The 12,966-nt window shown below is 43.4% G+C and overlaps 1 protein-coding gene across 2 annotated transcripts; it reads right to left on the bottom strand.

Moving 5' to 3' along the window:
* Positions 1-1,629: 1,629 nt before the first annotated feature.
* On the bottom strand, positions 1,630-12,747 carry tmem200b (transmembrane protein 200B). Of its 2 annotated transcripts, XM_042012324.1 has the most exons (3): positions 12,303-12,747; positions 2,062-3,332; positions 1,630-1,886 (listed from the first exon to the last, which is right to left on the bottom strand). In XM_042012324.1, exon 2 carries the CDS (start codon positions 3,280-3,282, stop codon positions 2,089-2,091), a length of 1,194 nt encoding a protein of 397 aa, XP_041868258.1. In that variant the 5' UTR covers positions 3,283-3,332; positions 12,303-12,747; the 3' UTR covers positions 1,630-1,886; positions 2,062-2,088. The 2 variants fall into 2 exon arrangements, with proteins under 2 accessions (XP_041868258.1, XP_041868257.1); XM_042012323.1 differs by lacking the exon at positions 1,630-1,886 and having other exon boundaries at positions 1,962-3,332.
* Between the last annotated feature and the right edge of the window lie 219 nt (positions 12,748-12,966).

Raw genomic sequence — 12,966 nt, 5'->3', positions numbered from 1 at the left:
CCTCAGTTCAAACCCACGAAGTAAAAAGACACATGGAGGAAAACAACATGCTATTAGACTGTTGCTGACATGACATCTAATTATTTATGTTTCACCCTGGCTGATATATAAAGATTCAGTGGCTTTTCCTACACCTAGTCATTTAAATTAAAACTATTAGATTTAATAGGAGAGTGTGTCCAGACTTTTGATTGTTAAGTACTCAAAACTCAAACTGATGTCCTTCATCAAAGGAGGAAGAGGATGATGAGGACACACCGTATGCTGGGATCCAGAAAGGTTTCTGTTTTCTTCCCTTCTTTCACTTTGTTTTCTTGTATTATGTTTTGTAAATAAACTTAACATCCAGTACAGCGGCGACCTCTCTAAAAGCTGTTTTATGGTAGGAATGGTAAATCTGCAAATTAGCGAGCAAGTCATCCAATGCACCACAAGTTACTAAAGAATATATTCATACATCATATGATTCAAGGACTAGATGCTACAATCCCCAGTGTTTGCATCATTCTTTACTACAAGGCTTCACTGGCTGGACACATCGTCAGTAGTTTACATCAGCATACACACTCTGCTGAGGCAGGCCCACCACAGGTTGATAGAGCTGGGTGTGTGTTCCACAGTTAGTTGTTGACATGGTGGCCCAGGTAGAGTTGCTCTTTGATGGCTTGTCTGTGTGCCTGTCCCTTGACTCCGACCTCCCTAAGGAGCTTCACTGATGTGACACACCCTTATCTTCCAGCTCCGTCCTCTGCCGCAGCGGCAAGGTTGGAATACCGCAGCTTCATACGCTTCTTCGATGACATCATCCCAGGAAACTGTCAGTTCTATGATGTAAGCAAGCTGGCAAGCATTGGATCAGAGGATGAGGTCTGGTCACAAGGTAGTTGTTCTCTAGGTCAGCTCGCATCTGTCAGTCTCTGGCTGCATTTAGTTCTTCTTGTTACCTGAAACTATTTTTGTCACTTCAGCTGCTTCCAGAAAAATAAAATTCAAAATGGCATCACAGTCCAGACATGAAGGTCACAACTCAATGTCGTCACCTCCTCGCAGAAACAACACAATGAACCAAGGCAGACCAACGGGGGCAAAGTAAGAGCTTCCGGTAATTTTCAAAGTAAAAACCCCGGCGCAGATTCGTGCTCATTGAACCATGTAAACATTACATCATTATAAGTCAGAGGGTCTCCTTGTTTGTTTTTATCATGGACGATGAGACGTTTATCCTGCCGGGCGTCTATGACACGCTCCCGAGAAAAAAAAGATTCTTTTACAGAATATTTATATGATACTAAATAACATAAGAAAAAATTTGGCTTTTTTAAAAACATAATTTATGCATGAAAGAGTTAATAAATGTCTTGAAATACAAAATAAATTGACTGATCACACACACACACACACACACACACACAAAAAGAAAAAAGAAAAAAAAGATAACCTGGTTTCTGGAACAAGCATATTATATATAAGTATATTTAAATGTGCTGAGGAGGAAACGGACAGACGGTCAAGTTTAAAGTTATTAGGACTAGAAATGATGGTGGAAAATAAAATCCTGTGATCTAAACCAGCATAACTCCGAACACATAGAACCAACACTGACATTATTTTGCATATTAAGAGTGAACATATTGCCATGCATTGCATTTGGAGTCAGGGACCTTGATAAAAATGTCCCATTTTATCTATTAGTTGCATTTGTTAAGAGCTGTCAGCACTTTCTGGGCTCAGAGTCCAGGAGTAATTTGGTTCAGTGGATTACACAGTGAAAAAACGCCGTCCTCTGCGAGCTGTCTGCCGCTCCTTCACTAGGTTCTGCAACAATTTGGCAGGATTTCCTGCACTGCTGCCAACACAAACTGCACAACATGTCCACTTCCTTCGCTCTGCGGAGACAGTGTAGAGGACAGATGTCCCTCTTCTCCTTAAATACTATAAAACGTGTCCCAAGTGGCCAAACAGGCAGATGGAAATGTTCAGGCATCAGTTCAGGTTCTTTGAAGTGCCGTCTGAACAGTTCATCTGGTTTTGTCACAGACCAACAAACGAAAACATCTTTACCCGAAGCAGCAGCTTCACCGGCAGCCATCACTGGAAAGGTCCGGAGCCAAAAGTCTTATCCCAGGAAGCAGACTGCTGCTCCAGCTGGTCCAGCAGCCTGTCCACTGAGTCCTCTTTGTTCTCTAGTTTTAGGTATCGCCTCCCACTGCCCACATCCAGCTGGGGCCAGCTTCGGTGGGTTTGGTCCTCCATGTTTTCAGCAACCGGACCAGGAATGTTCACACAAACCTGAATCCCGGTTGTCCTGTTGATCTCCGGCTGGTCCATCTCACCCTCCTTTCTGGACGTGAAGAGCCCGTCCATCAGACCCACTGCAGTTTTAGAAATGTAAGGGCTAGTTCTGTAAATCATGCTGTGGCAGCGGCGTGGCCGGGGAGCTGGAACGTGGACTTCATCCCCCGCCAGTGTGGACATGGAGCTGGCAGACATCAGCTTAAGTAGTGGAGCAGCTTGAGGAACGGAGCTGGATCTGCTCGGCTCTTGATTACACTCATTATTATAGGAGGAGGAGGATAAAGTTGGCAGGTTCGACTCATGGAGGTGGACGGCGTCTGTCTGGAGGACAGCTTGCTGGTAGATGCTGTCCTGGTCTGTGCAGCGTCTGGTCTGCAGCAGAGGCTCGGAGCTGGTCAGCTGCTGCAGACAGAGGATGTTGAGGTGAGCTGCAGGTATACTGCTGACCCAGTGGTAGTGTTTGATCATGGAGTTGGTCTCTGCCATGTCTTTCAGGCCGGCTGAGGGCACGGCTGCAGACACAGAGCAGATCACGTTTCGCATCTGAGCCAGCAGCATCTGAGTCTCTCTGTCCCGGTTTTCATAGAGGACCGTGTTGGCACAGATGAGGATGAAGAGTCCCACGCCCATGATGACCGGCCCAAGCAGCTTCATCCGCTCACCATGAAGGAAGCTGGCTGGAGGCAGAAGTCCCTTAGCACCGAAATTCCAACCAGGATTCTGCGAATTGGGAACGTTTTCTCCTTCTGCAGCTCCCAGGAAGGATGATCTTGATAACCTGTAGGGCCAGTACCCAGCCACAGCCATGGCAGTGCCGACAACCACCACAACAACCCCCAGCACAAAGAAGGCTCCAGGCAAGGAGCGGATGCGAAGCTTGCCTTGGATAACCCGGTCCTTCTTTTTCCTGCCTCGAAGGTAAAACCGATGTTTCCGTCTGCCAGAGGGGGAAGCTGGTGGAACTCCTCGGCTCTTCTGGCTCTTCATGGCAGACCAGACTCAAGAGCTCTTGGTTCTGGTCACACCCTGCCAGAGGACTGCAGAAACAAGGACAAGGAGTTAATTAAGCCTGAAGTTAAAACCAGTCTGTTTTATTTAAATACAGACAGGCCAAAAATATAACACAGCAGCCTTAAGGGAAGCTCAAACTGGAGCTGGCATGCAGGGATTCAAATGAGCTGGGCTGTGCTTACCGGCTGTCAAAAAACACACAAGTCTTCGAGTTCAGCTCCCAAATTCAGTCTTTTAGTTCACCGTCCTGTTGCTAATGACAACATGGATAACATTTATGGATGATGGATGGATACATCCATCCATGCGAAAGACGGTAGTGGAGGCAGATTTAAGATTTCCTTCACGGAAAGCGAAAGGTTCGGCTTTTCGGGGTGGCTACCATGGAAGATCCAATGATCAGGACGTCAGCCAACAATCAACCGCCAACCACTGTGATTACGCGCGGGATTGGCTGGTGTGTCGAGCCCTCGGTGTTAGTGCAATCAGGTGGGCGGCAGAAAGCTGATGAGGAGCTGCGTGGCACAGAGGAGAGACCTGAGAAGGACCAGAAAAAACACTGTTCCCGCTGTCTGGAGGCCACAGTGAAAATGCCCTTAGCCCAGGTGGCTTTCATCCATGTTGGTGGTGAGGGAAGCTGCAGAAGTGCATCACACAATATACTGAGCTGATTAATATAATCCTACAAGCTAATAAATGTTTATCACACAAAAATAGTGAAACATACTGTCTACAGTAGTTAAATTGTTCACCTAGGCACACTCAGGAAGAAATAGAATTAAAGTACATCATAACTGGCATAAATATCTGCATAACTAAAGCAAGGCCTCGATATCCAGATACCAACAAGTCATGACTATTAGTGCTCTGACCATATCTTTAGTAGGGCTGCACAATATACCGAAAATTTACCTTCATCGCAATATCAGCCTGTGCAAAATACATATTGCAACCATTGATATTCTGTTTTTCATATTAGGCATCAGTCCATTAAACTCAGCCGACAGAACCTGCTTTTTACGATCCACGCTTGAATTTCCCTCGGAATCAATAAAGTATCTATCTATCTCTATCTATAAAACAAATTTCCCTGCAATTTGTAAAAGGTGGTAAAGAAACAGCTGTCAATTTTCTATTTTATCAGTAGAACTGGTAAATGATGAGTATTTATACAGCGCTTTTACTCTACCTGGAACGATACCCAAAGTGCTATACATCATATTTCACATTCACACACACACACACTGATGGTGGAAGCTGCCATGCAAGGCGCTCAACCTATCAGGAGAAATTAGGGTTCGGTGTCTTGCCGAAGGACACCTCGACATGAACCCGACTTGGCCGAGGATCGAACCGGCAACCCTTGAGTTACAAGACGACCGCTCTACCTTGCTGAGCCACGCCGCCCCTAATTAAGGCTGAAAGACACCCAATTATTTTATTAAGAAGAAGACCTACTAAAATCTAGCGTTAGCTAAATGCTATTAGCGTTATTATAGCACAAGCTGTGGAATTCAGCAGATATCTGTGCATTAGAGTTTTGCCAGTGGAGCTCCATATGAGAAAACATCAAAGCAGCAGGTTTATTGTAGATCATCATTGCAACTTTTAACAGTATTTTCGCATATTGCATGTTTTCCTGATATTGTGCAGCTCTATTCTCTAGTGATCAAAGATTGTTGAGCTCTGCACTGATGTACCTGTTGTGTCCAGAAAACACACGGACCACAGCGTTTTAGTCTAACTTTATTCTCAGACTCACACGGCTGTAAACCACCTTTTTTCCAAGCAGGTCAGAGGCATCGTGTCTTGTCAGTCAGTCTGAGTCAGTTTCAAAAACGACCGGAAAATAACAGCAAGGATGTGACGTTGTTAAAAAATAACCTTTAAACCAGTATCTGCATCAGATCTGTGTCTTTGAGCCATTTGGTGAATTAACTTTCCCCTCTCAGAAATGAACCTGAGGAGATCTCAGCTAGAGACAATCATCTGTCAAACACTGACATCTTACAGGTTAACTTTTAAGTCAAGATTACATGAGGCTCTGAAGACATTAAAAACCAACCCGTTTGTCTTATCAGAACAACATGGATGGATGGATGGATGGATGGACGGACGGACGGACGGACGGACGGACGGACGGACAGATAGATAGATAGATAGATAGATAGATAGATAGATAGATAGATAGATAGATAGATAGTGCTTTACTGTTTACATCATACACCACATTCACCCATTCACACACTGATGGTGGAAGTAGGCCTGTTGTGGGCCTACAATAACAATAACAAATTTTGCTGTGTGATAAATGTTCTCAAATTATTGTGATAACCGATGATATTGCGCAAAACTGTCATGTGTTGTCATTTTGAAACCATTTTCAACTAATATAATGACTATAATTGGAACATAATTGGAATATAATAATATAATTGGAACGGACTCTCAGTCTCATTAACAATGGATAAAAAGAAAACACAAGGAAAAACAGTAAGTATGATAGAAAATAAAGTCTCTGTTCTGTAAACAAAACTGCCCTTGAAAAAATATAAAAAAAATATTAAACATGGGCTCAGACAGGGAAAACCAGCAAAACTGCCTGTTAGTACCATTGTATAAAAAAAACTAGTAAAAATATATACTGCACATCGCTGCTGTTTGTGAAGCTGAAATATTTCCATCATCACTGCGTGTTGGACTGGTCTATGAGCAGTGAGTGTATGGCAAGCCAAAAGGACCATAATTCGCCACTCTATTGGCGCATTAGTATATTGTATTTAAAGAAGAACAGCATAATAAAAGATAAAACATGATTAATCCCACAACAGGTAAATTTGTGTGTTACTTTAACTCAACTACAGAAAAATAGAGGGAAAAAAGCAGATTAACAAAATAAAAAAATACAAATATTAAATACAAAAACAATAGAATGAAAACTATTTACCACAGTAACTGGTGTTCCATGTACAAGCATCTATGTGTATTCATACACACACCACCTGCTGGTGGTGGTGTCCATGGTGTTAACAATCCAGGACTGGTACCAGACTGGCTTTCATCACACTGTGGAGGATGTGTTGAGTCAACAGGTCCATCAGGGACAGTCATGGGTTGGAAATGTGATCTTAGAACTTTCTTGGTGACAGTGGGTCATTAACAGCAACTATTTTTGTGAAATAGAAATATTTTACAAACGCGCCAATAGAGTGGTGAATTATGGCCCTTTTGGCTTGCCATACAGGTGAACTACGCTGCTGTGACTGTGTCTTTTTTCACACACGCCGGGACACCAGCCCAAAAGTAATGCGGCCCACTGGGAATCCTCCCGAACCTCTCGATTGGCAGGCATTGCTCTTGATGTGTATTTCAGTGTGAGCTTTAGGAGGTTTAGTGTGAAAGTGCAGCTGTGGCTGCACACGTAGCTTATAACATGGTATGAGTGAGGAGAGGATGAATAATGGACACTATGTAAAGAGCTTTGGGTGCCTTGAAAAGCGCCATTTAAATCTAATCAATTATTTTAATAATAATATTATAACAACCGCTTTACTTTGCTGAGACACGCCGCCATATAAAACGAGCTGAACAATGTTCTTTATTATCCAAAATATCAATAAAATCACTGACAACCGTTAAGGCCGCTGTTGTCATAATGTTTTCTTTTCTAAAACCATTCCATTTAAACTAGTTTAGGTTCACACACACACATATATAACCTCTCATTTAAACTACTTTAGTTTCACACACACACACACACACACACACACACACGCACACACACACACACACACACACACACACACACACACACACACACACACATATAACCTCTCATGTAAACTAGTTTAGGTTCACACCACACACATATAACCTCTCATTTAAACTACTTTAGTTTCACACACACACACACACATATAACCTCTCATTTAAACTACTTTAGTTTCACACACACACACACACATATAACCTCTCATTTAAACTAGTTTAGGTTCACACATACACACATATAACCTCTCATATAAAGTACTGTTATCACTGATTCAAATGTGTATAGGGGGTCTTGCATGTATATATGTGCGTGGGTTTTTAGTAGTATGTATGTGTGAATTTTCATTAGTGTATATGCGATATATTGCGCACATGTGGGAGAGTTGATTTTATGTGTATGTGCAAATAATTATAGTTGTATATAAATGATTTTTGAGGTGTGTGTGAGAATCAAGAATGAATTCTGTCATATACAGCCCCTCATAGAATAGTGCGCACCCTCATGTGACACAGACGAGAGAGTCAGGGTTGGTAGTCATCAATTTACTTCATTTGTTTCATTTACTGGTTTTCATTTTTCCATTCATCCATCCTTGATTTACTGCGATAGATTTCAGGACTGGATATCGACTGGTACAGGACTGGACATCAACCATTACAGGACAGGACATCAACCATTACAGGACAGGACATCAACCAGTACAGGACTGGACATCAACCAGTACAGGACAGGACATCAACCAGTACAGGACTGGACATCAACCAGTACAGGACTGGACATCAACCAGTACAGGACAGGACATCAACCAGTACAGGACAGGACATCAAGCAGTACAGGACTGGACATCAACCAGTACAGGACAGGGCATCAACCAGTACAGGACTGGACATCAACCAGTACAGGACTGGACATCAACCAGTACAGGACACAACATCAACTAGTACAGGACAGGACATCAACCAGTACAGGACTGGACATCAACCAGTACAGGACAGGGCATCAACCAGTACAGGACTGGACATTAACCAGTACAGGACAGGACATCAACCAGTACAGGACTAGACATTAACCAGTACAGGACTGGACATCAACCAGTACAGGACTGGACATCAACCAGTACAGGACTGGATATCAACCAGTACAGGACAGGACATCAACCAGTACAGGACTGGACATAACCAGTACAGGACTGGACATTACCAGTACAGGACAGGACATCAACCAGTACAGGACTGGACATCAACCAGTACAGGACCGGACATCAAGCAGTACAGGACAGGACATCAACCAGTACAGGACAGGACATCAACCAGTACAGGACTGGACATCAACCAGTACAGGACTGGACATTACCAGTACAGGACAGGACATCAACCAGTACAGGACTGGACATCAACCAGTACAGGACCGGACATCAAGCAGTACAGGACCGGACATCAAGCAGTACAGGACTGGACATCAACCAGTACAGGACAGGACATCAAGCAGTACAGGACTGGACATCAACCAGTACAGGACAGAACATCAACCAGTACAGGACTGGACATCAACCAGTACAGGACAGGACATCAACCAGTACAGGACTGGACATCAACCAGTACAGGACAGGACATCAACCAGTACAGGACTGGACATTATCAGTACAGGACAGGACATCAACCAGTACAGGACTGGACATCAACCAGTACTGGACAGGACATCAAGCAGTACAGGACTGGACATCAACCAGTACAGGACTGGACATCAAGCAGTACAGTACAGGACATCAACCAGTACAGGACAGGACATCAACCAGTACAGGACTGGACATCAAGCAGTACAGTACAGGACATCAACCAGTACAGGACATGACATCAACCAGTACAGGACTGGACATCAACCAGTACAGGACAGGACATCAACCAATACAGGACTGGACATCAACCAGTACAGGACAGGACATCAACCAGTACAGGACTGGACATCAACCAGTACATGAGTCAGTCTGATGGCTGGATGGTTGCTGCCATGGTTAATGCAATGAAGTAAATTCAGCTGAAACATGATGCTTCAGATTGGAAGAAAAACGTATTAAGTATGGTTTCTCAGCTTCGCGGCGCCACAGGACAACAACAACTCCAGGAATGGACATAATAAATGTCAGTGTGGCATAAAAACGAGTCAGAAACTCACAGTTTTAGTTGGAGCTGGAGCGTTGATCTAATCCATAGTGGTCCATTATTCTTCAGCCTATATTCATGTAAACTATAAAAACACAAATTTGGACGGAATCATGCATGATAATGTTTCATGTAATTCATTCAATAGTGAAATAGAAATAAGTACTGAACATCTGGAGTACCTTCACTAAAAATTATGTAAGTATGTGCTATTTCAAAGTCAGGTCATCTTTTACTTACAGAAATTTAGCTGAAACCTTTAAAACCCACTGGATTGCCTTTTAGCTTTCTGAAATGAATCCAGACATGTTTCCCTGGCTCCACCCACTGTGCTCCCCATCACCCACTCGTTACTGCTCTGTTCTTTACTTCACTGCTGCTTCGCCTCTGAAAACAATTACCGTCTCCTCAAGTCTGCATACGGCTCCAATCCTTCCTTTTTGTGGGCAGCTTGTAAAGTCAACAAGGTAAAAACAAAAGCAGAGAAAGACTTGCACATGTTCCCTCATAAACAGAGGCTGAAGTAAAAAAACTCCACATTAAGGTCTCCTGTGAGAGAAAACTGTTAAAGTTTTCAACCTGAATCCTGATAGGCAGTAGATGGTACATTTTTAGAAAATGTTTAACAGCATCTTTCTGATCAAACATTTTCACTAAATTCACCTTTTTAAGTATCTTAGAATCTTAGTATCTTAGTAGCTTAGTATCTTAGAATTAATGTGAATTATAACTCTTTTTACCTTTCTGCAGAGTATGTGGGACTGATCAGTGGATCTTTGTTACAACAAAGAATCTGAGGGAAGGATGAGCAGCTGAACCCAGGCAGAAGAGAGGCTGAAAGGAAGGTAGACCTAGAGTGACTAATCAGAGGGCAGGCTGACAAAAAAGAAAACTGTAATATGGGCCGATAAAGGCAAGGAGCCAAGAGGCTCCAGAAAAGGTAAAGTGACAGACTGACCAAGGGAGGACGAAGACAGGACTACACAAACATATGTTCAGGATGCTCCAGGGTGTAGACAGGTGTGAGCAGAGCAGGAGGCTGGAGCTCTGTTAATGAAGTATTGTGGATTTTGGTCTTAGAACTATATTTTAAGAACATATAGATAGATAGATAGATAGATAGATAGATAGATAGATAGATAGATAGATAGATAGATAGATAGATAGATAGATAGATAGATAGATAGATACTTTATTGATCCCGAGGGAAATTCAAGCATCCAGTAGCATATACATACATTAAAGGTTAGTACTTGACATTAGGGGTTAGTACTTAAGCATAACTAGACTAATTTAAAATTAAATAGAGGCAACGGTAGATAAAGAAGACCATTATTATGGTCTATGTACATATATACTGTACAGGTGATCAAGTATGTACATATATACTGTACAGGTGATCAAGTATGTACATATGTTGACGGTGGTAGCCAAACAAGGTGCATGAGTGAAAAAGTGCAGGATGTGCAAAAACTGCTGAAACAGTGTTTACAGAATGAGATGAAAGCAAATATGCTTCCAAATGAGAAAAAGGCACATGTCCATAAAAACTATTCAGACTATGGTTGTGGTTGTGACCCCTGCGCCCTCAGCGAGATGTTGTACAGCCGGATGGCCCGGGGTACGAAAGAGTTTTTGAGTCTGTTGGTGGAGCAGGTCAGGGACAGTAGTCTGGGGCTGAACACACTCCTCTGCCTGCTCAGAGTTCTATGCAGAGGGTGAGAGGAGGAGTCCAGGATGGTCAGGATCTTGTCCAAGGTCCTTTTTTCTGCCACTGAGACCAAAGAGTCCAGCTCTGTGCCCACCACAGATCCTGCCCCTCGGATCACTCTATCCAGCCGTGCTGCGTCCCTTTTCTTTATGCTGCCTCCCCAACACACCACAGCATAGAAAAGGACACTGGCCACTATATTGCTTCAGTTTTACCTTCTCTTCACTGATTCTCCGTTAAATCGAAAATAGAATTTTAAAGTCTCCTCCTTATCCAGAGTCGGGTTGCGGGGGCAGCTGCCTAAGCAAGGAAACCCAGACTTCCCTCTCCCCGGCCACATTCATCAGCTCATCCGGACGGATCCCGAGGCGTTCCCAGGCCAGCCGAGAGATGTAGTCCGACATACTAATTTATAGAATTTTATATGTATATAAAATTCTATAAATTAGTCTGGAAAGTGCCTTGAGAGTCTGTGATGGGAATTGGTGCTACAGAAATAGAATAACAATGAATGAAGCCCCCCAATAAGATAATGGAGTTTTTATGTTTCTCTACAGTGAAGGTCAGAAGGTGAAAAAAAGTTCTTCTCTATTTACTTCAACTGTTGCAGGAGCTGTTATATTTTACAGATCAAATTAATGAACCATGAAATGAAAAATGAAAACATTCAGCAGATTTCTTGAGTTTCTGTTAAATCCACATTACACCAGTTTTAGAAGATTTTCAGCGTCTTTCTGTCTTTGTTCATTTTTAGTGAATGTGAGATGATGCTCTCATTATCCAGTCATGCTTCTGAAACTGATCACTGTGGAGAACCTGCTGGGAACCACTGCATCATCCAGCCAAAACATCTGTATGAATTCAGTCTGCAGTAACAGACGTGCACAGGAGGAGAAGTAGGAAGATCAGCTGACTTACATGAGACAGTGTTGACCAGCTGTGGTATAACTTTGTGATGGTGAAGGACTGTAAACACCTGACTGTAAATATAAAGAAACAGAAGCGTGCCCGTTCCACCTTTAAAGCCGCTGGTCTGCCCGCTATGCGGAGCGTCTTAGATCCCTGTTCAGCTCCTTTATGAGCTGTTTTCCAGCCAGCAGAGAAACTGGTCCCAAGGAGCCACAAGTTGGTTCACATGACGGGAATAAAGAAAAGAAATGTGATAACGGTAGTGGGCGTAGAAGGATGGCACGTTTACAAAACCTGATAAATGGCTATCAATTTCATGTTCCGTGATGCAAAAAGCTCCGAGCTCAATATGCATAAAGACCAGACAGGATGGAGCCGCCGGGAGCGGCGAAATGCGTAAAACCAGCCAGGACACACAGACACAGAGAAAAGCGTCTATCTTTACCTTTACAGATGGACTGTCATGCCGAACCGTGCCGGGTTATCTCCCCCGGTTCCGCGAAGCGAAGCAAGATGTGTCGGTCGGACCGCTGCAGCATACCGCTGCTACATCACAGCAGATCCGTCCAGTCAGGAGAACATGGTAAGAACTGGGACTGCAGCACTGATGATGAGGAGGAAACTAGTCCTTCAATCTGAATCCTGAAGCCGAGTCTCTGCGAGTCCTTCAGCCTAAACCCTGCAGCCGAGTCTCTGACTTGCATCCCACAGCTCGTCACTTCTGACAACTGCCTACCTCTCACATCTGTTTTTTCAAAGCTTTTCAAAGTCTGTAGATATTTTTATAACAATCTCCCCCAACTGTTGACGCATTCCAATATTCCCACACTGATAATGGACAGAGTGACTGCCTCAGCTCATCTTAAGGACACCCCAGTTGACGCCTCCTCCATCCAGCCAGCTCTGTCCCCTCCACTTCAATACAGCCTCCAAAATAAACCAGTGAAACATATGTAATTCAAAAGAGAAATTAAAGACCAATTAAATAAATAATATCAGAAATAAAAACAGTAGGGCTGCTGCAAACCATTTGGGTGACCTGAACACAAGAGCCCCCCCTCTGCAGGAGCCGGTCCCGAGGCAACAACAGAGGGAGAGCAGGTGTGGGA

This window comes from Melanotaenia boesemani, chromosome 17 (assembly GCF_017639745.1).
Source record: "Melanotaenia boesemani isolate fMelBoe1 chromosome 17, fMelBoe1.pri, whole genome shotgun sequence".
NCBI classification, from domain to species: domain Eukaryota; kingdom Metazoa; phylum Chordata; class Actinopteri; order Atheriniformes; family Melanotaeniidae; genus Melanotaenia; species Melanotaenia boesemani.
The sequence above is the reverse complement of the archived record's forward strand: the minus strand, read 5'-3'. Positions and strand labels throughout refer to the sequence as shown.

What these genes read in the sequence shown, in the direction of transcription:
- tmem200b (XM_042012324.1), bottom strand. Translation starts at nt 3,282, where the DNA reads ATGAAGAGCCAGAAGAGCCGAGGAGTTCCACCAGCTTCCCCCTCTGGC.